General features: G+C 40.2%; 2 protein-coding genes across 2 annotated transcripts in view; both read left to right on the top strand.

Annotated features, from left to right (window-relative positions):
• The first annotated feature begins 384 nt into the window (after positions 1–384).
• On the top strand, positions 385–14,296 carry slc2a3b (solute carrier family 2 member 3b). The gene is made up of 11 exons (XM_042489362.2): positions 385–541; positions 1,166–1,321; positions 5,177–5,281; positions 5,734–5,894; positions 6,147–6,387; positions 7,109–7,271; positions 7,491–7,678; positions 9,581–9,685; positions 9,775–9,876; positions 9,968–10,171; positions 11,019–14,296. Exons 2-11 carry the CDS (start codon positions 1,298–1,300, stop codon positions 11,259–11,261), a joined length of 1,536 nt encoding a protein of 511 aa, XP_042345296.1. The 5' UTR covers positions 385–541; positions 1,166–1,297; the 3' UTR covers positions 11,262–14,296.
• Positions 14,297–16,513: 2,217 nt separating this feature from the next.
• ephb6 (eph receptor B6) overlaps positions 16,514–27,678 on the top strand; it is a 48,218-nt gene continuing 37,053 nt past the window's right edge. Inside the window, exon 1 of the mRNA XM_042489320.2 lies at positions 16,514–16,607. Within this exon, the coding sequence (XP_042345254.1) occupies positions 16,550–16,607 (58 nt within the window). The 5' untranslated portion in view covers positions 16,514–16,549. The remainder of the gene's footprint in view (positions 16,608–27,678) is intronic.

The following is a 27,678-nucleotide window of genomic DNA, read 5'->3' as shown; positions in this document are numbered from 1 at the left end:
GGTGGGTTGTGAAGATTAGACATAGTTGATGAAGAATTAGGAGGGCTCCCCGTTTGTTTGCCACCCACTGAGCCGGTCTCATGATTTCTGCATGACCAGGCTTTGTATCTGAACTCCGTGCACATTGCCTTTTGTTCTCGCGCCCCCGGTGGGCAGTCGACGGGCCAGCAGCAGCACAGAGCCTCCTTTCACCGGCACCGTTTGTTCTCCATCTCGGCTCAGTACTGTACGCTCGCTCGAGCACGTCCCACTTCTCCAGCTGAGCGGAAATGCATCTGCGCTGCTGCCACCGACATTACGACACGAGACGAGTGAGTCGGCTGGGTGGGAGTTTTTGCATGCGCTTTTTATGCATAGGGGAGCTTCCCTGTGCGTAAAGACTAAAAAAAAAAAAAAAAGCGCTGAAACGTGCGGGTAAACTTGTACCACTTTCTATAAAAACTCACAGTCATGAGGGAGGGCTGAACATATGTCTGAACAATCAAATCTGGATTGGATTGATTTGCTGGATACAAAAGGCTCGCACAAATCCCATATAACGGTAAACAACAAACATTCATTTTTTTTATTAAGCACGCCGATTAATTCACGAGATTTGTCGCTGTCAAAAAAAATGTACACGTTACTTTGAGATGCTAACTTATATGTCTTTATTGTTTTAAAAATATCATAACATATTTATGTATTTATTATAATAGTTAAAGTAGTTTTTTGTCGGCGATAAACTTCTTTTTTTTTTAATCAGAAAAAAAAACCCAGTTTATTTAGTGCAGCATCACCTGCAGCTCCACCACTAAACGTAGGCTATTAAAGTCTCTGCAGTCCTTTGACAAGGTGTTAATTGATCAAAATAAGCAAAGCGTCAATAATTTCATTTGAAGAGAGGGAGTTACATCACTTTTCTCTTTTTATTTCATGATTAGAGAGAGCAGAAGAGGAGGGTGAATACGGAAGCAGAGGGAGGGGTTTACTGTCATTTTGGGCACCAACTCCTGTTGAATTCAGTGAGTGTAGAAAAGTGCTCCACTCTATCTGAGTCCATTAGCTCTGTGGTTTATGATCCTATCTGGTATGAGCTATAGGATAGTTACTAAGAGTCTTAAACGTGTATTATTTATTTCTTTTATAATTGTCACATATTGTTCTTGTGTTTGTTTATTTTCAGGTTTCTCTGCTGACTGTTTGCACAGAGGTGTGTGTGCGTAAGGAAGAGGAGGCAGCTCAGTTTAAGACACTTCAAGCTGCAGCTTGAGTTCCTGTACTTTTCTTCTGAATATCTTCTATCTAGCTGAAAAAAATGGAACGCATGGAGGACGATAAGGTAAATATAACCTCTATTGCTGCATGGACTGCTGGTGTTGTTTTTACGTGTTATTCTAAAAAACTAATTTCAACTTTTAAACCCTGCACATATGATGTTGTTCAACACAATACAGTAACCTTCTCAGACACAAACATGTTAATTTAAGCTGTCTGTGATAACTCCCAGTGGTCCCTGAGGAAGAGTGCCAGCCATTTTGCCATTGTTTGTTTTATTCTAAAACCTCATTTGTGCCAACACGTCCTAATGAATAAGAATGTGGTATTTACGAGTCACAGGATGGCAATTCTGTATTTTTCCTCTCTGGCAAGAGCAGGAGATGGAGGGTGAGACAAGTCGAGCACTCAGTCGGGAAATGACTAAGAGAAATAGAGGGGGAGACAGGATTGGTGGGTTGCAAGTTTGAACTTGAGTGTGTTTTAGTTTCTTGCTGTTTTTTTGCTTGGAAAGGTGGGATGAGGGAGTAGTAATAATATGATGAAGGAAGATTTGCAAAGGGGGAAGCAAGATTGTCAACTTGTTAGAGCACAAATCTAGTACAGAGGAATAGGGTGTGCTGCTAGTTATAACATGCTACACGTGGGAGTTAAAATTGAATTTGGATGCACTTGTTCTTGGGCATTATAAAGAATATCTAAAGGGAGTGAAAATCTGCCTGCCATCATATAACTTTGCATACCTTCCCTGTGGTTTGTGTTTTGAAACATGGAGTTACCACATTTGCATGGCTGTTGCTTAAGATTTACACACCATGTGTGTTGATGTAACTACCCACCAAACCACCATCAAAACTATCACTCAAGACCAAAAGCTTCATGCAAAATGTATGCACACAAAAATCTAATCTAAATATGCCACTCTGTAGTATATATACTTCATTTTGGATGTACTGATGCTGCAAAAGTCATGTCTATGATAAGGAGACACAACAGAGGGTCAATGCAATATATAGTCAGAAAACATAAAGGGAGAAATACAACTAATTTTTATGAAACACGGGAAAGAGAAGTACTGAATAAGAGAGAGAGAGAGAGAGAGAGAGAGAGAGAGAGAGAGAGAGAGAGAGAGAGAGAGAGAGGCACCAAGATTGCAAGATGACATGAATGTGGAAGTGGAGTGTCGACGAAAAGGTGTGTCAATCCAGAGTCTTTCTTCTGAAAACGTACAAATGATGAAAATAGCAACATAGTAACAGCTTGATGTTTAGAGTGGAGATATCCTGATACCATTTTTGCCTTCCTGGTACTGATAACAATACCACAACTTGCATATCAGCCAATATCGAGTACTGTTCTGATACCATTGCCATAAAGAGAAATAAAATTAACAGCTGTAAACTATTAACCCTCAAACTAAAGCCTTGCCTACTGCACACATTACCTTTTTACCAGTGTAACTGCAGAGTAAAATACTGTCAATATTGTTGACATATTGCTAACAGTTAACAATAACATATACAATGGAAATCAATTCTTTTTCGACTCTCTAAAACAGTTGCCAATGGCTGCACAGTTTAAGTTGCCGTGTAGGCTACGGTTTTAAAGTGGCAAAAAAGAACTGATTTGAAAACTGGTGTTTTATCCGGGTGTAAAACTACGTTCAAGGTTATTAATAAATTACATGATTTCTGATTTTTGCTTATACTACCATATTGCCGATGCCCAATACAGCATTTTAGGCCTTTATTATACTTGTATTGGTACAACTCTAGTTTGGAGTAATTTATTCAATTTTCTATATATATTTAATTTTAGAGAGAGAATGAACCAAACTTAAGTATAGGAAGTAACCACATTAGGATGGTAAAACTTAAAAATTACACTTAAAACATTAATCTTGAAAAACAGCAGCCGAGAACAGAATCTTAACACAAACTCCATTTAGTGGCTTTTCTGGACCTTTCAGTTGCATAACATGTTCTTCTGGAGCAGACAGTTTTCTCACTGACATTAAATTGTGCATATCCAAACATCCATATTTATGAGTACTTCAAGCTCAGCTTAGTAAACTTGTGCCCTCAGTATCTGTATTATAACATTATATGCTTGGTAACCTATGTACAAAACACTGAAAAATGCACCAGAATGAATACGTGCCTGTGCAACCACAATGCCCACAACCTGCTGGTATGACCTCTGAGTCAGTCGCATTAGATTCACATCATATATAATGCTCCTTATGCAAGTCTGCCACTCCCTAATTTGGAGTGGCTGTATAGCAAGAGGCTTAACAATGTAGGCGTTTTGTCTAAATCTTACTCAACAGCAGCATGTCTTTGCAGGTACAATTGGCATGTCTATACCACAAGCATACACATATATCCACACCGCTCTCCAGTGTATCTTGGGTCAAACACAGCATGCAATCAATGAGTGGTAACATGTAAAATTTTAGATTCCTTCTTTCTTCATTTTCACTCTTCACTTCTTCTTTATCATGCAAATGTTTTATGACCAGAACTCTGCCTTTCCCTGTCAATATCACTTTATCACGTACGCAAAACTTCCTGTGAGCCAAACTCAAAAAATACTCTCATACAAGTGTTTCAGATCAGCTTGGTATAGTTCTTATTGTGAGACAAGGCCATGACGTCCCTGAGAAACACACTGTGGCTTGATTAGGACTGATTGTAGCTATCATACTGTAGTGAAATATTTCCAAGTAATTTATTGCCTCTTCCTGTGTGTGGTTTTTATTCTGACCGTGGAAGGTATCTTAACTTATACCTGATAGGGGCCAAAAGATATTATGTACTTGAAGAACATTTTTGCTGGTTTTGTTATCAATAAGGCCTGTTCAATCTGAGTGAATCAGAGAAAGGAGGAGGCTAGTCAGATTAAAGAACAGACAGTTTCTTTCAGGAGGGGGAGACTCTTTGAACTGCCTTTTGATTTAGTTTTAGTTTTTCTAAATGAACAAGCCATTTCATGACGTTTGAGGAGTGCATTATTTTATCTGAGCAGATAATGATATCATGCAGGATAAACATTGGGACAAAGCTCATTGTCTCTGTGACTGTGTTTGACTTGAGTGTGATTGTGCAAAACAATGTATTAACACTATCATGAATGTTTCTCTGATGTTGCTGAGAGGCATGAGTGTTGAAATGGGGACAGAATTTGAAAAGACTGGATGATTAAAATGGATTTCCTTTCATTAATGAGCCGCTTTGGACCATTCGACACTGGATGCAAATAATAACCTTTTCAAAACGGCTAAGAAAGTCGGTGTAAAAGAGATGTAGTCACAGGGTTGGTTGTCAAAGTGAAACTTTGATTGAAAATTTTCTTTTTTTGGCATGGCCCCTCAGCAGACTTGGAACCACAACCTCATTTAAACCAATTACTCTGTTCAGTTCTGCTTGGTTGGACACTTTTACATATTGCAAATTTCACTCCCCAACGGGCCCTGCCATGTTAGGGATTATCGTCAGGTGTATTAGCTTGTTATTATGAGCTAAACCCATTTTAATTCTGAAACCAGCAGGGGAGAAAAACACTCACAATAGGATTCAGTCTTATTCTCACAGGGTGTCTTTAGCTACTTAGCTTAGAAATACCTCACCAGCAAATCATGAAGCTTGTGTAGTGTTGTAACACCTAACTTCCCCAGCAGTGCCGAATGCAGAAAGCTGGAAACACAGAGGGACAGCAGATGCAGAAAGGCTCATTGTGTGTGTGTGTGTGTGTGTGTGTGTGTGTGTGTTTGTGTATGTTACCAGTGTCACTATTAACAACAAGAGCTTTGTAGAGGCAGGAACAGGCCATGTCCCCCACACAAACTGAGGGGATGATTGTACATAAACTTCATTCGCTCATTGTTTGAATGTAACATACCCCTTTTCTCTCTCGACAGCCGAAGAAGAAGGTGACATTTTACCTTCTCTACTGCGTTTCAACAGCAGTCATCGGCTCACTACAGTTTGGCTACAACACCGGGGTCATCAATGCACCCGAGCAGGTGTGTATGTGTTTCTGGATGGATTCTTGTAATGGATGTTTAGTGTTTTAATGTTTTATGACAGCAGGGAAAAGCATTAAGAGAAAAGGATTAATAATAGATGCACCACCACATCTTCCCTCATTTTGTGATATGAATATTGTAACATCTAAATGAAGCTTTTTAATTGCCATTTTGTGAATCATTTCAAAGCTTTTAACCTGTTTCTGCATATTAACAGTTATGGTGTAAGACATGATATGCCTGCTCACATTTGAAAGCACAACATTGCAAGGTGGCAATACTGAACTATACTGCCCCCGTGTGGATGCATAAAAAACTCCCAAATACACATCCAGCACATGTTCTGTCACACCTGTTTGGCCTTAAATTTCTGATTGTAAATTGCATAAGGGAAACACTTACCTAAAAAGCAGCCACTTCAGCAGCCACTCTTTCCTGTGGTTTGACAGAAACTGCGAAGATTTTTCCAGAATGTCTCAACTGAGCGGTACAAGGAGCCTTTCAGCCCAGGAGCCAACACCATGGTGTGGAGCTTTGCTGTGGCCATCTTCAGTGTGGGAGGCATGATCGGGTCATTCTCTGTTGGAGCCATGGTCAACAAATTTGGCAGGTGAGAACACAGTGGTGCAAAAATGGTTTAATATAGGATAGCAGACAGTAAATCAACCATAACATTCTGTTTCAAGACTATTAGTATGGTTGTAAATAATGTGACTAATATCCACAGAATGCAGTTATAGCTATTTTGCGTCATTTTATTTCCCTCGATTAGTCAATTTTACTGCCTAATTTTCTATTTATTTTGCTTATTTTTTCTTTTCACTTACTCTGTCCTTTTTTGTTACTTGTCTCTTTTCACCAGGCGTAAGTCCATGTTGATATCTAACCTCCTGGCATTGCTTGGTGGGGTTCTGATGGGACTGTCATCTGTGAGTCGATCTTTTGAGATGGTCATCATTGGACGGTTTATAATCGGTGTCTTCTGCGGTCTGTGTACTGGCCTGACACCCATGTACGTGGGTGAGATCTCTCCCACTGCTGTCCGAGGAGCCTTTGGCACACTGCACCAGCTGGGTGTCGTTATTGGCATCCTGGTGGCACAGGTATGATGCTGTGATATGAAGTGATTAAACTACTGATGCTTTTTGAATATTTTTTTAATGAAGTTTCAGAATAATGTGGACAAAAGACATCAGCCCTGAAGAATTTTATGTCCATCAAAATCAAAGTGTTGCACAACTCTTCTCCAGAACAGGATGCTTTTTTCATCTTACCAAACTTTTTGAGATAGAGCTTTCACTTGACTTTATTAAAAAAAAAAAAAGCTAGGAACTTATATGATGTTGAAAGTATTGATTGTGATTAAACATATTTGTTAAAGGGATTTAAACAAAGTTTTGTGTCGGAGTTTGTTATATTCCAAATTCTAAATATTAGCAGAAAGATTTTCATTTTTATAGTAAATGCATATCAGTTCCAAATATCGGTCTCATTAACTACTAATAATCTCTATTGGACCTGAAAAACCAATATCAGCCAAACCCTACTGTTAAGATTTCACTACTGGATGAAGACAAAATGCCCCAAAAATATTCTTAAAAAAACACAGGTCACATGACTGATTAATAGATTGTACATAAGGAAATAAGGAGCAGTCTTAGATGCTACTCTTTTAAAGCCAAGATAGCTGAAAATGTCTGACAAGGTGAACAAAGCAAGGTGGAAAAGAGCTGAGAAACTTGCTATAGAGTGATAAAATTGACACTCACCTGATATGAGTCCATAGTAAGTATATCATTCTCTGTCGTTTTCTGTGCATTGCAGATCTTCGGTCTGGAGTTTCTGCTTGGCTCAGACACCCTGTGGCCTCTGCTGCTGGCTCTGACCATCCTGCCGGCCATACTGCAGAGCATCTTGCTGTGCTTCTGCCCCGAAAGCCCCCGATACCTGCTCATTGTCCTCAACCAGGAGGAGGAAGCTAGAAAAGGTCAGTTTTGAGACATTAAGTCAATAAGATGGCAACATCAGGTTTTAATGAGACTGTCTAGAACTGCTCTTAAATTTTTGATGATCTGTGGGTGGCATGGCCCTGTGATGTATTAAAATTTTACCACGATGTTCCAAGACCCTTCCAACCTCTCTTGACATTGTATTCTGCATAATAATGTACTTCACTTCCAGCCCTCATCCTGTCTTCTCTCTGTAGCGCTGGTGCGTCTGCGTGGCTCTGAGGATGTGAGCGATGATATTCAGGAGATGAAGGAAGAAGGGATGAGGATGAGCATGGAGAAAAAAGTGACCATCCTTGAACTCTTCCGCTCCCCAAATTATCGTCAACCAATCACCATCGCTATAATCCTCCAGCTCTCTCAGCAGCTGTCTGGCATCAACGCTGTAAGTAAAAAAAAACAAAAAAAAAACATAATCCCATAATAAATCACGGTGAATACCAAGTGTTCAGTCTATGTCATCTCGTACATGAATGTTTAAAGGAGCATTTAATGAAATTATATAAATGTGTCTGACAAGCACAAGAGATGCTTCTCTGCTTCAGGCAATGTTAGATTGAGTGGAATAATCTAAGCCACTGAGGGTCAATGGAAAGAGACAATCACAGCGGTATTTGATAGGTATTTTGTTAATAAGGTCATGTCACCAGGCTGACTAAATGTGTTATTGTCCCCTCATCTGACCTGACAATCGCAGTAAAGCTGCTGCAGCCTGCGGCTAAAGACTCCAGCATTGATCGGACTGACAGATATATTAACAAACATGACCTATATCACTCACCAGCACAGGAGATAGAAGCAGCTAGCTGCACTAAACAATACTTTTTTATTACTGTGACACTGGATCAAGTGAGTACATGTAATGTGAATGGAGTCTGTAGGGATGAGTTTAAAAAAAAAAAAAGATTTAACCAGTTCAAATTTATTTGAATGATCTGATATCCATTCATAAAATCTGAGATGAATCCTATCTTGCAGATGCATGAAGCTTTCAACCAATTAGTCTTGCTAGTATTACATATGTCCTGGCTGTTTTTTGGTTGTTTTTTTTTTTAATCAAACAGGACAGATTGAAAATAGATTATACAAAATCCCACAGAAATTTGAGGAGTTCACATATACTGACATACCTCAACAAAAACAACATAATATGCAAGATGCAGTATAAATTTCAATTAAAACACAGGGTTGCTTTACATGTTTATTATTGACACCACACTTAACCTAGTAGCAGTAGCATAAAGTTGGGAGGATTCTCACTGCCTCCTTTTTACATAATCAATAAAGGGTTGCCAAGTATTATTAAATTTGTCAACAGAGCCTCGTAATATAAATCTGACCTTGTCTAATTTATAGTGCTGCATAACATCTCTTATCAACATAATGTAGGTGGGAGGTTGAGCCTGTTTTCAATTCAATAAAATGAATCTACATGCTAAAAGTGTTACAAACTTTGCCACAGTTGAAAAGAGTCCTTTAAGAGGACTGTCCTCCCTCAGTATCCCGAATACAGCAAGCAGTGGATCAGATTCTACCACGTGCCCCAAAATCTTAGACAGAGGTCTCCACTTGTTTTACACAAGCAAAGCACGCTAGCTCAGCTAATAGCAAATTGTTACAAACAAGTAAAAAAAAAAGCTGTCTGTATGTGGTTTAACTATTAAGCTTAGTTTGCCACAAATCTTAAAATTCACCAGCAGTACCTGCAGGCAGTGAGTCACATCTGCAGCAGATGGAGGAGGACAGAGGACAGGAGGAATGACTAATACTGACTGATGTCTGTCCTCTTCATTCTTTCTAAACCTCACTCAGTACTTGATGACAGAAATATGATTTATTTTGCTGACATTTTAGATTTGTTTACAGTGAGATATTATAGAGTTTATATAGTGATTTTGCTGTTCCAAACATTATTGCTGCTGCTCCAGCAACATTTAGTTATATTTAAAATATTCTAATATTCTAATCCTGTGCTAAATGTTTTCTTTTTAAATACTTCCTTGTACACTTTCTAGCATTCGCTCTCATAGGATCTCTTTGATATTAAAGAGAAATTGGTATTGTAGCTGAAATACCCCTAATTTTTGAATCAATGTTGAATCAAATTGCAAATCTATTCACGAACTTGTAAATCTGAATCACATAGATTTCGGACATCAGTGGCGATATCCAGCTCTAGTCGTTTGTAGCAAAACAAAAATATCAACTTAGGAAGGTTTGATGTAATGCGATTTTAAAGACTACACATGTGGCCCATAATAATAACTCTTCCTCTCTTTTCTTACAGGTGTTTTACTATTCTACAGGTATATTTGACACAGCTGGTGTTACTCAACCAATCTACGCCACAATAGGAGCTGGAGTTGTCAACACCGTGTTTACTGTTGTCTCTGTGAGTGACTGCACGTTTGGTGCCTTAATAAAAGGCATGTTTTATATTAATTGTATTATTAATCCATCTTTTACTGGTTTTGACTGCAGCTCTTCCTGGTTGAGCGGGCGGGGCGAAGGACATTGCACCTGATTGGTCTGGCTGGAATGGCTCTCTTTGCCCTCATTATGACCATCTCCCTGTCTTTGGTGGTGAGTGATGTTTGTCCTGTGAGCTTTTTGCGTATAAAAATTTTAAAAAGAGTTCCTGTCTTTCATCCTCTTTGTTTCTCTCTTTGAGCAGAAGACCACCCCGTCTCTGAGCTACCTGGCCATCGTGGCTGTGTTTGGCTTTGTTGCCAGTTTTGAGATGGGTCCAGGTCCCATCCCCTGGTTCATCGTGGCTGAGCTCTTCTCCCAGGGGCCCCGACCTGCCGCCATGGCTGTCTCTGGTTTCTCCAACTGGACCGCTAACTTCCTAGTGGGGCTGGGTTTCCCTAAACTGGCGGTATGGACCACATTTACTTTACTAAAATCTTAAGGGCCCTGATGCACCAAACTGATAGTTGGCCTTCAGTCTAAGTCAGAGGGTTGTTAGATAGAAAAAACACTTGCAATATCAGGTAAGATTATATTTAAAAAGTTCACAAAAGCATGCACATCCAGACGACGAACACTAGGTACTGGATGACAGATCATGCAAGAGACAAAAAAACAGAGTCCGCACGCTAGACTATGCTCCCAAAAATATGTCCTTGGATTACCACCGATGTGATTTTTTTAGCTTCACACGTTTTATCACACCATCAGTCATCTGATGATGTTTGTTGAGTCTCATTACATTTCAAGAGCGTGAAGTTCGACACATTACCTTGGTAGTAATTCAATAAAGATTATATTTTTTAACACTATGTATTGAGCTCTTAGCAGGAATGGTTTGTTTTTTGTTGGTTTTTTCTGTCATTGTTCCCTTGTGCAAGGCATGTATCCCCAGTTCTTTCAACATGGGGTTGTGTTTTTGATGTGCCAACTTGCTAACCAGCGTCTTGAATCGACCCTGTTAGTCTCTTGGTTTCTTTTTTGAATAACGCACAAATTACCACCACCTGCTGGTATGGAGAGTTATTTCCTCTCACGCAGGCGCAGAATGTTCATGCTAGTTGGTCATTGACTGTAGTCTTTACGGTACATCAAGTGCAACCATTTGGCTGAAACACAGGGCACATAAAGTGACACAAAAGTCAGACTTTTTCACCACTAGCTGTTTGATGTCAGTTTGGTGTATCTGGACTATTAGATGTACAAGCAGTATGAGTTTTGTCATGCGATCACCAACCTCTCTCTTCCTTTATCAGGAACTCTGTGGTCCTTATGTCTTCATCATCTTCGTGATCCTTCTCATTCTGTTCTTCATCTTCACCTACCTGCGAGTGCCTGAGACTAAAGGACGTACCTTTGACGACATTGCTCAGGGATTTGCTGCCAGCACAAGGAAACCCTCCCCGGTGTCTGAGGCTGTGGTCGCCGGCCTAACAGAGAGCAAAGAACCTCCTCCCACGTCCCCCACAGACAAGGTTCCCATGGTGGATCTTCCTTAAGAGAGAAGGAAGACTTAGGGTACAATACAGTCAAACAGGTTTCAAACACATAGATTTTGTAAGGAGTTATATTTCATAACACACAAATGATGAAAGAGCAGCAGGGTGTGTTCAGGAAAAAAGCCAACAAAATACAGACTTAAAGATTCCCAAGTTACGCATGTTTAAATAATTGACTGAATTCCATGTAATCCTGCTTTAAACATGGGCCAAACTTAACTGAATTACAAGTGCTTAATATTTGTTGACATTCCCACTGCCAGCTCTGCGCATACTGCCATATGAGAGGATCAACATATGTTCAGTGTTAAATCCCAGGACTTCAGCTACCCCCAGTGTAAAAAGGTTGCAGGATTTGGGGGAGGTTTATGTATTGAGGTCAAGCTTGAAAAGCTGGTTTTGGAGCCTGGTAGTTTGACCCAAAAAAAAAGACTTGCTGTCCTGTCTGCCTGCCTGATGTGCCTTGCTGCCAGGGGGAGGGAGCCATGCTGTCTTGAGTATACAGAATAAACATAGAGGTGCTACAGCAGTCCCTCTCCCCTTCAGGTGCATAAAAAGCACTTAAAATATATTTAAGCGTGTAGAAGATAATATTTCATCCTGCAGCACAACATCCCCCGAGAGTGGAGGATGTTTGTGTACTATTTGAAGGCCAGTGATGTAAATTAGTACTATCTACTTAAAGTATACTTTTTGTATAAAATGAGGAGTAGCCTAGCACCGCCAGGCCTTAAAAAAGTCTCCTTATAGTTTTTTTTGCTATTAAAAACACAACCTAACCTCTTGTGATTTCAATGCAGAGTACAACCAAGTTGTTGTTGTGCAGTCATTTACAGTATGCATTACAGCAGTTGGATACAGAAACTCAGGTGGTTACTTGTGTTACACTCAGCTTCTAGCTGTGGCATAGAAAACACATTCATCATCACTGTACTTAAAAATCTGTTGACACCAGTACAGCAGCAACTTCTGCATCACAGGATGTGAAATAAAATATCCAACAATCTCTTAAATAGTTACATCTAGAGATGTTCTGATGCCATTTATCCCTATTGATACCATTTTTGATATCTGAAATCGTGTATCAGCCGATACCGAGTACCGATCCAATACCAATGCACTGAAAAAAAGTCTGACAGCCACATACTAGTAACTCTGTATGGATGTGAAATACAGATAATGAATGCCATAGAGCTTCTTTTATCCAGTGTAAAGCATTGACAAATTCCTGATGCAGAGAAACAGAGTACTGACACAGAAGCAAAGCAATACACCGCTGTGGATAAGTGAGCAACAAAATGTATTTTAGCCATCTAAAATAATCAATATCAGTTAATGTGTACCCTATGTTGATAGTACCTTCACTGCTCTACCTTTTTTGCAGATGGGCTGTTTTGACAGGGAGGCCTTTAGTGGCTTTAATTCACCATCTATGCTCTTGTAAAAGCCACCAGACTTCATTGAGACAAAACAATTTAGCTTGCTGAACACAGGACCTGCTGGTCTATTGCTGTTTAGATCAGTTAGTTAGTTAGTTAGTTAGTGTTATTGTGTGACTTTGGTGAATCAGAACAAACCCCTTTAAATACCAAAGTCACACAATAGCACAAAGTAACTGTGGGAGGCAACAGTAGACCAGCAGCTCCTCTGTTTAGCAATGTTAAATTATTATTTTTTCTCAGTGGAATCTGGCTTTAAAGATAGTGATACACCAGCTTCATTTTCCAGTTGGAAATCACTGTTTAAGCTGTGAAAACAGTCTCAATGTAGCATACATTTAAACAGATACTGATTTCTTTTGGTAGGAATTGTCTTATTTGGCAAGCTGCCCCCTCCACAGCATTAGCTCGTTTAGCTTCCGTGTCGGACTCCAGCCTGCTTCTCCAAACTGGGACGACTGTCATCTACTATATGCAATAGATTTAATATTGATAAGTACCCTGTACAACCCCACCCCAAAAAAATTTAACCCTGAAAAGTTTAATAGATTATGTGGTATCTGGTCGGTGCATAGACTCTAGCCAATACCCGGTCAAGCATTTTAGGCAGTATCAGAACAACTCTAGTGGCATCAAATCAAGAGTCAGTGTTACACAGTCAATTGAAGGATGTATTGAAACACACTCAAGTCTACTGATAATTAAGTTACAACACATATCTCAGTCGAAACAAGACATCAGCCATGTGGGATAGTGATGTGGAATAAAAACACTAAATGAATTCTATCTATTTCAGTGGTTAACGCACAAAAAAATGAAATATTGTATATATTGTAGAATCGCCGGTTATTGCATCCCGATCAACTATTACATCACAGTATACATGCTTATAAATGTTGTGCCAATGTTTGTACAGTTGCACCTTCCACTCGGGAGGTGGAGGTGGCACTTTTCAATGTTTGAGCTTAGCAGCGTTTCCATTTGCACTTTGGCAGTCAGACTACTCTCTAATGATTGTTTATATTGTATGTGTCTCTCTGTAAATATACTGTACGTGTTAGGGTGTGTATGGGTTATTTGTGCCTCATAATCCTGTGTCATCTATGTTACATCCATTGATATGTCTTGCATTGTCACTGTGGTGAATGTCACCATCTTGCCTAACAGTAAACGTAAGTGAGAAGTGACGGCAATAGAGTGTGCCTCACATGAGAGATGTTGACCTTTACTGTTTTTCTATCATAATGTCCTCTCTTCTGCTGCTGTATTAATATGTGTGACACTTGCTTTGAGAAGCTTAAAAGGAAATACAGTCGTCCATCTTTTAAGGGACCTGAATTATGAGCATAAACTTTTTTTTTCTGTCTGTAATGCTGTGAGTCAAAGCAATTAATGTTTAATGTAATTGCAGTCTCTGTGCTCAAATGAAAGTGTGAGAGGTTTGTCTGGTATTTTGTCTGGTACGCACTTCTACACTGTGGCAACTCTGTTTTCTTTTTCTGCACTGCCGCAAAACCTCAGTCAGCTGTGCAGCTAAACACTGTAGAGCTAACCAACCCTCTGAAACACTGAAATAAAGCCATAAGTTGAAAAGCAGAGTTCAGTTTCATCCTGTGGCTGCTGCTGCTAAACAGTTGGGCTTAAAATGATATATTCATGGTTGTGATGACGTTTTTAGAAGTGCGTGCAAAAGGAGGAGTTATGAGGTCAGACTTTCTCTTGGGTCACAGCTTCAAAAGCCAAACCAGACCACATGTAGAGATGCAAAAGAACATTTACCTCAAAGAGAAATTCCCCTAAAAATGTACTTTCAACGTGCTGCTCTGAAGAAAACATCCTTCTGAAATTACAGGTCTTTGCTGTTTTATAAGTGTAGGGTGGTTTGGTTTTTTTTGCACGTAAGGCACATTAAATCTTTAGTGAATTATAGTTCATTTAATTTTTTTGGAAGAAGACTAAACAATTCGGGTGGTATCTATCGATTAATTTCATTATTATGCAATTTAGTGTTTCTTTCCTCAGTGAAATGACTTACAATTTGGGTTACTTTATAATTTGGTCCATAATAGGGTTTTCAAAGTCTCCTGATTAGGCCTGGGTATCGTTTAAAAAATTACCATACCAGTGAAAATATCAGTAGCCTAAAAGTGATAGCAATACAGATAAAGTACTTCATTTGATACCCTTTCTTCATTTGATACCCATCATGCGCATGGAAGCATCTAGTTACCTTAAATACCACCAGACAGCACAGGTGTGTCGTACTGCCACACTTTCAAGTGTTTTGTTGGTACCTCAACATGTTAAACTGTCAACTTGTCTATGGATTGTAGCTGCTGCAGCATTCTTTACCCACTTGCTTGTTGTTTCTAAAAACATATCAGTTTCAAACGCTTTTCAAACATAACCCAGCTAGCTGGCACATGAAGAAAGCATGAAAAAAACCACATGATGGGAAACAAAAGGTCACATATCTCCCCATATTAGAGCTAAACATCGACAGCTACCGAAATTAAATTAGCTGTGATGTTACATTTCCTTGAAATCTATCCACTGAAGGATTATTTTAAGAGTTTCATTACACACAACAAAATTCCATGACTTCTCTAAAACTTGTATATGTGAATATATGATTCAGAAACTCCATGAGTTTTCCATGACCCTGTACTTGGTACTGGGTTATTCGGTCGATACCTCAATTTAAAATGGCACAGGGAACAAGTTCCCGCTGAACAAACTGAAAACGGATTAAGAAGTTTTAATTCCCCCCTTAATGACTGGAGGACTGTGCGATCCATTTCCCTCTTCACTTTACTTCTCGGAGCAAAGAGCCTTGGGTACAGGGCCCCCGGCTGGCTGGGAATGGGGCCATCTAACTGTGTCAAGCCAATCGGCAGCATCTCCCTGCAAGAGTCTACTAAAGTCTTCCTCAATGCAGTGAACTGGGGCATGAAAGCCCATCAACAAGCTGCAGTACTGCGGTCTGACCAGTGAGCGGCGTGCATGATCTTAAAGAGTGTTCAACTCAGCGTGTGTCTGCATGAGTGTGTATGAGTGCGTGTTGAGATACTGTCTGGATGAGCAATCCTGCGAGGCGAGGAGTGTGTCTGAGAGACAGAGGGGAGAGAGGAGGAGGAGGAGGGGGGAGGTGTTAGGAATAGGGAGGATGGAGAGCATCCAAAAATGTGTCTAAATTATATCCATTTTCCATAAAAGGTGGAACTGAGAGAGATCAAGAAAAAAGGGAAAAAGAAGTTGGGCACTCTCACATGCCACAGCTTGAAAAATGCAAGTTAGCACAGTGTCCAGACATGTGAGGGATGCCACATTTTAAGGCACAGTCTGCCAGGCGGCCTTGCTGAAATTTGTGCAAGGCGTTTCGAGAACTGACGTCGTCAGACATGTCTAGACAGTTGTTTTAGAGACAAGACAAACTTGTTTATTAATTTTTCCACTTTATTCTCCCTCTGTCACTTTCCCTTGCGTTCCCTCTTTCTTTGTTTCTCTCAAATATAAAAAAAACTCTCTCCCACACTCCTCCTGTCACTCTCTCATCTCTTTCTCTTCCCTGGTCTCTCTGACAACAATGTTTTGTTTACTTCCTCTGTTGGCAGTGTACTTATTGTATGTGCCACTCTCTAAATATTTTTCTCCTTCCCTCATCCATTCATCCATCCACCCCCCCCATCCTCCCTCTTTCTCTCTCTCTCTCCTTCTCTTGGATAAAGGGAGCAAACAGACTCCACCCCCTCTCTCACCCCCCTCTCCCTCGCTCTGTCACACACACTCACTCTATTTCCTTCTTTCATGCTCCCTCTCTCTCTCTGTCAGTGTCATTCAGTAGTGGAGATGTGGAGTGTCTTTCTGTCTCTCTGTCTGTTTTTTCAGCCCAATTCAGCTGAGGAAGGTAAGAACTAAACTTTTCTTGATATTAAATCTATGGTTGCACGTGTGTGTTTACGTGAGTATACAGTGGGATGGAGAGTGTGCCCAGCGCTCTCATCATGTGCTCATAGTGCGCCCACAAGTGAAGGATGGACACTTAGTATGCTTCTGTAATAGCTCTCTAAGAATGCGGCTCTCTGGGAACACAGGTCACTTTAACAATGTGTGAAACTGTGGCACGTAAGGCCACAACACCGCTACAAAGTCTGATTAATTCTCATTTTTTTGGGGCCCAGCCTCCAGTTTGGGACCCCCTGAGTAATTGCCACCTCTCCCCCTGCTCACACAGCAATGTCTGCATTAGTTTTGTGTGTCTGAGTGCATCTGTGTGTATGCATACGTACCCAGATGCTTGTGTGCCACTGTGGCAGCACATCAGATAGGACTTTGTTGGCATGGAGGTGCCAGGTGCACGCCAGGGCCCATCTAGCTCCTGCAACAAAAGAATATGGAAATGAGGCAGGAGACAAATGAATAATAAGTTGCATAACCCGTTTCTCTTTGACTATGTATTTGGCGACCCCCCGCCTGCCCCCGTGTCACTCATGATCTCACAGATGTGACAGCCTGAGACCCCTGCCCCCTCTCCGGTAATGCTATCAGTGCCCCTTGTTTCCACAGTCTGTCTAATGAATGTCTCTTAACTCTACGCACTTTGTCTATAAACATGGATATATTAGATGTCTTAATAAGTGCAGAAGTGAGTGAGCGAGTCAGTAATAACAGGAAAGACTGTCTAGAAAGGCTGATACTTAACTCCATCTATGAAGTGTTCAGTCAGACCAGAGTGGGCTGACTTGAGAATTAATTAGATGACTCAAACTGCCTTTAAATGTGTGTGTATGTGTGCATCTGTACATATGTGTGAGTGTGTATTCTTATAGGTGCGTCTACTATACATAGCTTTCTGCTCCTACATCCTGTCCCCAACACTTGACGGGGTTTCAACCGTCAGCACGCAAATTACTTTCAAAGGATCTTACTGCACGTTGGAAAGAGCTGCACCTGTTCACGCTCATCTCCCATTAGCTGTAGTTTACTGCGAGGTGTGTGCCAGTAATATTCTGTAACAGAGGTAACTTATATGTCAGCCTCATGCCACAGATTCGAGCTGCACTTGTAACAGATGGCCTGGACTAAGATGAGACAGAATGATAGAGAGGGAGAGAGGCTGCACAGTGTTACTGGCCTACTGACTCTGTTTGTGTAATTGAAATAGAGCTCTTCATAATACAGTATTAACCCAATAGCATGGAGGCCAATATAAATCCACATAAATGGAAACATCAAGTTATGTCACGAAGGGAGGATATAGTGTCTGCCTGCTTTGATCGCAGTAAATGACTAATCTGTCTGGACGGACTGGTTAACTGATATGTTTGCTGTCTGTCTTTTTATTGTCTACTGCTTTTGAAGTATATGTGTATCAACCACTAACAACGCCTATTATTGTCTCTTCTCACACCACAAACCACAAAAACATGTCATTTTTGCCTTCATTTCTTGCAGTTAAGAGTACTAAAGCTAGTTTTCTGCCTCTTTACACGCAGGCAAACTAAAGAGTGTGTGAGTGACAGGGTGTTTGATTTATCACTATCACTGGCTGCCTGTGCAAGTGTTGATGTGTTCGCCCACATGCATTGTTAAAGTGAGGTATTGATGTGAAGCCACATGGCTGGCCTCTAAATTGTTGGATTTGTGTCGAGGATTGCGTGTTTACATTGGATTAACACACTACAGTGAAGGGGAGGCCTGTGCAGGAGGCGCACCTGATGCCCCTCCAGCTCTTCCCGTCATGGATGAGTGGTCATGCTCACCGAGATATGCATATCCAGAAATTAACCTTGTATCATTAATGGAACTTATGTCATACTGTGCAAGGGGAATCTAATGTAATTTTGCCAAAAGGCAACAGGGTGCACAAACTGACTTAAGTGTTACCAGTAACAAAACAAGTTAAAATGTGAATCACTTTCTCTGTAGAAAATTCCAATCAGGTGAATGTTTTGCAAGTGTTATCTTCAGTGGTGGAGGTAACTAAGGGGCTTCACTTTATTTATCAAAACAGAAGGGTGGCTGTGGTGTGACTTTTTAATTTTTTTTTTTATCATGACCCTCCAAGGAGCTACAAATATTTTTCCTGGAGCCTCCCTGAGTGACTAGAGGAAAATACATGACTCTCTGTTCATCATATATAACCATATATCACAGTTTCGGTCTTTGATAAGTGGTGCTATTTTGGAGTTTTTCTTTTTTTTTCAGGAAAACAAGCCTTTGAAACTCACTTGCTGGTTTTGGGGTTTTAAAGGTATTTCAAATAAATACCAATTATAACCATTTAAGTTAAATGTTCCTTCCCTAAGCCAAATAAAAAAACATAACTCCGTGCTTAAAAAATTACCCGAAGTGCCTCATCCAATTTGCACCACCCCATCCCTCTTAAAAATAAGACAAAGTCCCTAAACACTCCAGTGCAGCACTAGTGTAACATTTTGGGGTAATGTACTACACTGAAACATTATTTCCCTTTTACAATACTTTCAACTTTCACTCCATTGTATTATTAGGGGGAATTTTGTACTTTTTTTTTTTTTGCAAAGCTATAATATTAAGATAAACTTATCTTTTACATTAAAATATAAGATGAGTTTATGAAATATAATATATTATTACGTATTAAGCCAATTGTTTCTAGTGACGGGCAATATGTGTGAAAACTGTCCTAAAGTACTCTAAAGTATTGGCAGTTGGAAAAAGTAACGTTAGCTAGTAACGTTACGTTAGCTAGTAACATTGCCCTTAGCTAACGGTAGGAGCCTTAGCTACCGTTATTACGCAGCTAAAGTAACGCGTTTCATTACTCGACCGAGTATCATAAAAAAGTGCCCATAAAACACATCAAATATTTCGTATTTAACGAAAAAGGAAACGTTTGAGATAAAAAACGAGCAAGAAGTCCCAAATTTTGAGCAACATAACTTACCGACTATCCAGCAGCTAGCTTAGCCCCGGTGACTGCACACAGCTCTTGAGTGCTACTGAAAGTAGTCATACCCGTGATTAAAAATTAACACGCCAACTAAAAACACATCTCATATTAATAAAACACTTTAGTTATTACCAGGAGTCGCATTTCTCCGCTTTGAGGCTAACTGCCTCCCCAAACCTCCGGCTTCTGCATCAAGCTAGCACGTCCCGTTCCCGTCTGTCAACTGAGACACAACACAGGTGCGTTATCAGAGAGGGAACACTATTCGACAAGGGAACACATTTTGATGCAACACCAGCTTAATGCGCGCTCCCGCGGCCGGAGATACAAATCCTATCAGGGGTAACTACCGTGGCATGACACCTGTCATCAGGTAAGTCAAAATAACTGAGCGTTACCAGGATAAATCAAGTAAATAATTAATCAAATTACTGAATAACAAATTGTATTCCTTAACACTACTCGTTTCTGGGGAAAAAGTAATCACGTCGCTGTAACCGTTAGGCTACTAATGCAACACATTTTTTGAGCTACACTTTAAGCCCTAAAAACTGTGGCTGTGTCTCAAATTGGATACTTCTGTATTTACTATTTTGATCCAGGGGAAATTAAAGGCCTATTTCTCCTGAAAATAACGAACATTTTCTCTTATAATACTTCCTAAATTAAGCTCCTACTCTTTATTTATTTACTCTCAAGATCTGAAGTGCTGTTTTTCCTCTCTCACTGCATTAATCTTTAGCCTGTTTGTCTAAAATAATCAGCTCCTGGATTAACAGCTGGACGTTTTTAAAAATCAAATAACATTGAAATTGAAATGAAAACTGAAATTTAACAAACAATCTGGACATTTATAGTTAAAAAGAAAAAAAAACTGGTTAGGGCCCTCTGGTGGACACACTATGTGATAGAGAAACTAGGCATTTCTGTACTGCATTTTCTTGTTACTTATTGGCTGATACACACTCTGGTTTTGATATCCAATATCTGATTTATGATATCTGCAGTTAGCTAATTGGCCAAAATATTGGCCAAGCCAATTTATCATTCTAGCTTGAATTAAAAATATTATAAAGTTGTATGATACATGACCCACCAGCATATTGTGTACATTTACTTTAATACACAATGTACATTTTGCAGCCAGTGAGTTAGATACTGACAGCAGAACTTACTGATTAAACTTATCTCTTAGGCAGAGTATTTTAACATTTAAGTACTGGAACTTAAATTCCTTAACAAAATATTTTTTCCACCATTGATTATCTGTACAGAACAAAAAAAGACATCAGGCTTCATAAACTTTCAGCCATGTTTACATTCTCACTTTAAGGTCATCCAGGCCATCTTTCCCGCCGCCTTGTTTCTGGCTTTAACTGGATATTAATTAGGCAGACTACTACCCTTGATCCTGGGTGTGGTAAGCCGCCTTTTCAGGACATGATAAATTAGAGAAAGTGTGATAAGAAAATAAATGGCATGCTTGTCACAGTGGGAGAGCTGCAGGACGGATGCCACTAACAGCCCTAAAAAGCTTCCTGTCCTCGTTCCTCCCGCCTGCATGTGCACCGAGCTGCAGAAAGAGAGAAATCGCATGTTGGTGTGAAGTGGAGGAAGCAGCATCCCCAGCATTGACACTGCAACACTACACTGTGACCAGGCGGTATTTTTAGCAGTGTTTTTGCTTGTAATTTTTAAAAGAGACATAATTTTCCACGGCTGTTGAGAGGTCTGTAATTCCTCAATTGAATCACATGATGTGCAATTTGTGATATGAGAGGTTGGAGCCCTCAGGCGGCTGCGAGCCAAGACTCTCTGCTTGGAGTCAGTCAGTGTCATGGCAGATAGCGTCACAGATAATACGTCTGTGCGTACAGGCAAAGAGTCAGAGCCAAAATGTAATTGAAAGATGAACACGTGGTATGAACCGCTGTGACAGAGGAATGTAGTTTGGCGTTTTGAATTTCACATTAAAGCTGCACTTGGCAGTTAGCGTGTTGGCATCGACTGCACAGCGTGACAGCAAAAGTTTGATTGTTGAAGGCTTCGCTATTCAGAAATGACACAATGAGATTACAGTAAACTGATCTCCTCTAAGATTTACATTCCTTCTTCTTAGTGGCCGATGAGGGTGGAGATGGTGATGAAAATATGTTTGTAGCAGGTTTTGTCTCAAGTAAGTAACTCTAGGTTTCTCTTAATGGAAAATTCAGTGCTTTTAAGTAGCAACTTTTGTATTTAACGCTTGGGTTTTGATTCTGCATTTCCGCTGTGCACACATTATTCTCCTCCAGTGAACATTTAAGTAGGGGGACGGAGCATTTTTCTGCTGTAGCACCGTTGAGGAATATTTTTCCACAGCGTCTCATTAATTCTGCTTATTTCTTGACAAATCTAACCTATCTTTGGCCTTAAATACACAGCCAAAGTCTAAAGTGTTTTAGTCAAGTGATGGAGATTCGAGTGGTGTCTGAGAGTATGCCTTAACAGGCTGAATGAATGGTTTGACAGTATTTTAGGAAATATTCTTACTTGCAGACTAAAGGGTTGTCCACATTAACCCCATGATTAACAACATGTAATGATATATTAACACTTTATTTAACAATTTTGTTCCTAGTGTATGGAGAACAATAATTTGCCCAAAACAGCACACCACAGACGAACAGATTCCATTCACAAACAACTACAATACTACAAATCTTGCTCGATTAGTTTTGGCATTACTTTCTGGTAGAAATTAACAAAAAAAAGTAAAAATATGTATAAAGTCGAGGAGACAGCGTGAACATGGACTGTACATGTCACAGCACAAGCAGGAGAAGATAAAGTCTGAGTAAAATCAGATTTCATATTGCACTAAAACCCATGGGACTGCTTGCAATCCTGAGGGTATTTACAGATCATAAATATTGAACATGTTCAATATTTGCAAAATGAAATCAGTGCAGCCAAGATGGACTTTGGAGCAGATTGGGGGATGTAAAAAACACTTAACATACCCCACACCACAGAAAAATCTGATAGGAGGATCTTTAAAAGCAGTTAAAAAAGAAATTGGGGCCTCGCTGGTGATTTGTCAGGAGAGGGAATCGAGCCAAAAATCGTGAAAAGATGAAAAGATGCCACTTTCATGTTTGTATGGAAAATATGAAACTACAACTTTGCCTATCATGACGGCTAGAAACAGGAAGAAACAGCTGGCCTGGCTCTATAATAAAGCCAACAAACACACATGAAAACTCACTAATTAACATGTTTCATCTCATTTGCTTAATCCAGAAATACTCCATCACATATTAAAACATTGAATCACAAATGGTACAGATTAAACCTAAGTGTCTGTGCGTCCTTAAAAAGTCTTAAAATGTAATTTTTCAATTTTATAATTATAAAGCCTTAAAAGTCATTAAATACCCTTAAATATTAATCGAGGTCTTAATTGCCACAAACATTTATCTAGTTTCATTTTTCATCTTTCAATTTCTTTCTTTTCGTCAAAATAAGTCAAGCTTTTCTTTGTCCACGTTACAACTCTTTAAACCTATTACTGAACATTAAACTGACTTTTTACTTTAAACTTGTATACCTGTTGGCAAAATGTAGAATAACCTAACTCACATAAATACCCATACTCCTACATAAAACCCACCTCTGCACTGGACCACATTACCGTCATACTTTTACCTGCAATGCTTGAATAAGATGGTTTGTTCAAAAAAAAAGTCTTTTAATTTGGTTTAAAAGGTCTTTACAAAGCCTTAAATCTAAGTGTGTCATAGTGGACACCCTGGATTAAACAAACCATCTATAGCATGTTCATGTGGAATCGAGCCAGGCTAGCTGTTTCCCCCCGTTTCCAATCTATATGCCACGTGAAGCTACCAGCTGCTGGCAGTAGCTTCCTATTTAATCAGCAGACATGAGCGTGGTATTGATCTTTTCATCTGGACACAAGTGTACTTCATCAGAACTGCCTCTCAGACGATCGAATGGCTCCGTTTGAATGAATGGATTTTAACTTCTCTCACGAGCTCTCTTTTTCATTTGTCATTGCAACCATTTCTTTTACTTTTTGTGAATGCAACACAATCAAGGAGAGACTATCTGGAAATGAGTTTTATCTCCATTTTTATACAACATCACCCCCCCCCTCTCTGATGACCAACTTTTCCCTCCGCCTTCGAGGGTAGCCGTTTGGAACAACAAGGTCATACAGCATGTCGTGAACTAGTTATTTTCCAGTAAAACCCTGGCTCTGATTCATGGCAAGGGAATGAATAATCATAGGATGTTTCCCAAAATATTGAACTATCCCTTTAAAATGCAGTTCCCTTAGATGTTCTTATTTTTTGCAAGCGTCTTATAATCAAATAAGAGAGTCAGTTTTGGTTGAAAAGTCCTCCTCCTGTACCTGTGCCTGTTGCTGCCTGTTCAGCGACTCATCCCAGACATTTGTCTGTCATCTAACCTGGCGTATGTGCTGTTTGTTGAAGCTGCACTTTCATTCAGCTTAACCGCTAGAGAATTTTTTTGATAACTCCCTTTGACATGTGCATGCTTATTTCTGGAATCGCGTTAATCCCCTTCTTTCCTCACTCCTCCACCCCTCCACCCTCCTGCTCCCTCGCTGTCTTGGCGTATCACTCTCTCGCTGTGGTTGTTTGTAATGATGGTTTGGTGTAGGCCTTGTCCTTGACTGACTGTCTGTGGGTGGGAGCATCTGGAGTGTATAAAAAACGGGTGGAGACGGGTGGATGAGTGGACAAAAGACAAAACACGACCTGACCGCTGCTGAGAACGCTTGCAAGCACTGTGGGAATTTTTGGTGAAAATGTGTGCGTTCTTGTAACTTATTGTTACCTGTACCTCGGCTGCACTCTTCGCAGGTGCATTCACTTCAGTGTTAAAGCACGTTACACACTCACACCTCTCTAACCTACGTTAATATTAACACCGAAATTCTTTCCTAGGTGTCAGGGGGGCTTTATTGCCTGGAAAGTGTGTGGTAAAGTAGCATACATGCACCGCCAAAGAGGCGTGACATGAGCAACAGCACTCCACTTAGCGCTGGAGAGTGTCGGTGCATGCATGCATGGACACACAGAGAGACAAAGTGTTGGGCAAAGAGAAATGGATGGAGAGAGGGTCACTCAGCTGAAGTGAACACTCCAGCGGCAGAGGGGACAGTCATGAACTAATGCAGGTCACCTCTGCACAATAGAAAAGAGCATTTACACCCACGCCACACGCAGAAAGAGAGGGGAGGAGAAAGCATGAAAGAAGCACATTCATATGCACCAACACAATCCTATCAACCTCTTCTCATTCCTGTCTCATAATCCTGCTTTTCTCATTCTATTGTCTCCTCTTTCTCTGTCTTCAAGTAAAGCGCTTCCCAAACAAACAGCAGATCTGGCATCAATAATGGAGCAGAGCGTATCTCCTTATTTAACGTACACAGATGCCCACCCTGCTGTCACTTTTTAGATGAATAATACACACATGCAGAGAGGGGGAGGAGATGAAAGGGACAGGGGACAAAGATGGAGGTAGAAAAAGGGGGGAAAGGTACCGAGTAAAGTGAGTGGAAGATCAGAGTGGAGCAGGAAGACGTGAGAGACGGCGTGCATTAACACAGCACTCAGGTCCAGATTGCAGACTCAGCACTTCCCCAAACTGTCAGGGACAAACTTTGAGTGTCTCAGCCCTCAGATGGACCAATAACAGAGATGCTGTAGCGCAGTGGTTGTCTGAGAGTTAAATAAAGGGGCTTTTACTGCCAAGTGGACCTGCCAAGCAAATGTCCCTCTCTTTTGTTCAACTTTACCCCGCACACACGCACACACACACACACACACACACACACACACACACACACACACACACAGGATCCAGTCATGATGCCTCGGCTCTGGCTAATCCTTGGAAGGTGTGTGTAACACGGCACTCAACACTTATCTGAGGATGTCAAGGTGAATTATTCAGCATGCTAATGTCACGCAATGAGACACACATGAAGCTCTTTGAACATTGCTCCATGTAATCCTCATGTACAGGTTTGTCGCGGAAAGGAAGGAGGCATCGTGACGACCTGGAGTCTCCAAGGCCCCACGACAAGAGGCTAAATAGTAGAGGCATAAATATTAATGTCAAAATAGTTTGCTGTATATCATTTATGCATGACTCTGCCCTGAAGCAGAGGGTTAATTGAATTTGAAATGACACGTTTGCAGTATTTGTTTGTGTGTGTGTGTGTGTGTGTGTGTGTGTGTGTGTGTGTGTGTGTGTGTGTGTGTTCTTATCTGATATAAATAGGATGTTGCTTAATGAGGTCAGGATGCATGATATATGAGTGCGTGCATTTCATGCATGGCATGTTTGTACATATAAAGATCATTTATTATTTTGACAAATGAGGGATGAGTCATGACAAGAGACAGAGACCTTGGAAAGCTAATCAATGGATTGTTCTCAAGTCATCACGCACACTGACAGGTGTTTCTATTATTTTGTCCACCCCGTTTGTATTAATGAGAGTAGGCTTAACAACAGAAACACCTCTCTGAGTAGTGAAGTACAGAAGTACAGAAATAGCCTTGGAACAACTGCCTTTATAATTTTAACTAAAAAAAACAGCATTGAGCCTTGCAGTAGATGTGTGTAAGAATCAGCAGAAATTTGGTCAAGTTAATCGTGGTCAACATATTCTGGCTGTCATCTTCGCCGCTGGCTTCCAGTTCTAGATTTACCCTTGGCTAAAGGCCTGACTTCCTTTTAATAGAAGTTCGGTATCAGTGCATGAATTCAACTAAATAAAAATACTAAATTAGCTCAAATAGGCATAATTAAGGGCATGGCCACTTTGCGGGACAGGCTGTCTGCAGCGTCGCCACACCATCTCTCTCTCCTCCACAGCTCCCCCTTCTCATCCAAATCTGGCTTCTTCTGGCTTCAGAAAGCAAAGATAGCGATGGTCAAAATGCCAAATTCAAATCGGAATCACCAAACCAATGAGTGATGCCACAGTAGCAACGCTTATTATTTTTATACAGTCTGTGGTTAAACTGCATTACTTCTAGCAAGGTGCTCCTTATGAACTGGCAACTGAGTGTCATATTCTGTTACCAACACGTCATCATACCTTAATTCAAAATGTTGCTATCACGCAGAAGATTTAGATTCCTTTAGGCTTGATTGAACAGGTTGAGGATCTCATTGTTCTTCAGTCTGTAATGGAGTAATAATTTGCACTGCATCCACTTTTTGTGCTGTTTATTGTCATTTTGTAGTATCATTTTTTTGATTTGTTAATTCTGGTTTTGTAATTTTTTGTATTTATGTGTATTTATGTGAAACAGTTGACGTCAAGAAAAATTACAGAATTCTTTTCTGACAATAAAACAAAATCAATCAATCAATAACTGAATAGTTCCTCTGCCAATGAGAAAACACTTAACAGTGGCAGTTAGGCATCAAAACTGCTTGGTTAGTAGAAGCCAACAAAGCAATTTGAAGAGATCGAAAGAGATGTGTTTTTTGATATCAGTGTGCAAAACCTTTGCTTTCATTTCAGGAACAGTGTGTCATAGGTCTTCATTTTTTTTCCCCCTCGTCCTCCTCCTGATCTAACAGTGAGGTGTATGTGGAGCCAGCAGTCCACTCAGCAGCGGACTCCACTTCAGCTACGTATTGCGCTAAACTCTAAGCTTGCCCACTTTAACTCCCTATCGTAACTGTATGATACTCAAATATTCTATTTCACTGGGAAAAATGTAAAATACAGAAGCTAAGGATGCTCTAACTTCCGTTTCCCTGGGGCTTTATGGGAACATTTTGCAAGTGAGCTTATACACGCTTCAGCTATAAATAAGTTAATATTGACTTTTGGTTACATGTTGGGCATGAACAGCAGACTCCTGGATGAAAGTCATGATATATGTGGCTGTGTTTTGGGGGCTGTTACTGATGGATTATTGAACAAAGCAGGAAAGGTGTGCCACAAATAGAAATCATCATTCTGAAAGGCTTTAAACATCCAGGT

The sequence above is a fragment of the Plectropomus leopardus genome, chromosome 11 (genome assembly GCF_026936395.1).
Source record: "Plectropomus leopardus strain MGB_pleo_1.0 chromosome 11, ASM2693639v1, whole genome shotgun sequence".
NCBI lineage: Eukaryota > Metazoa > Chordata > Actinopteri > Perciformes > Serranidae > Plectropomus > Plectropomus leopardus.
This window is presented reverse-complemented; position numbering and strand designations above follow the sequence as displayed.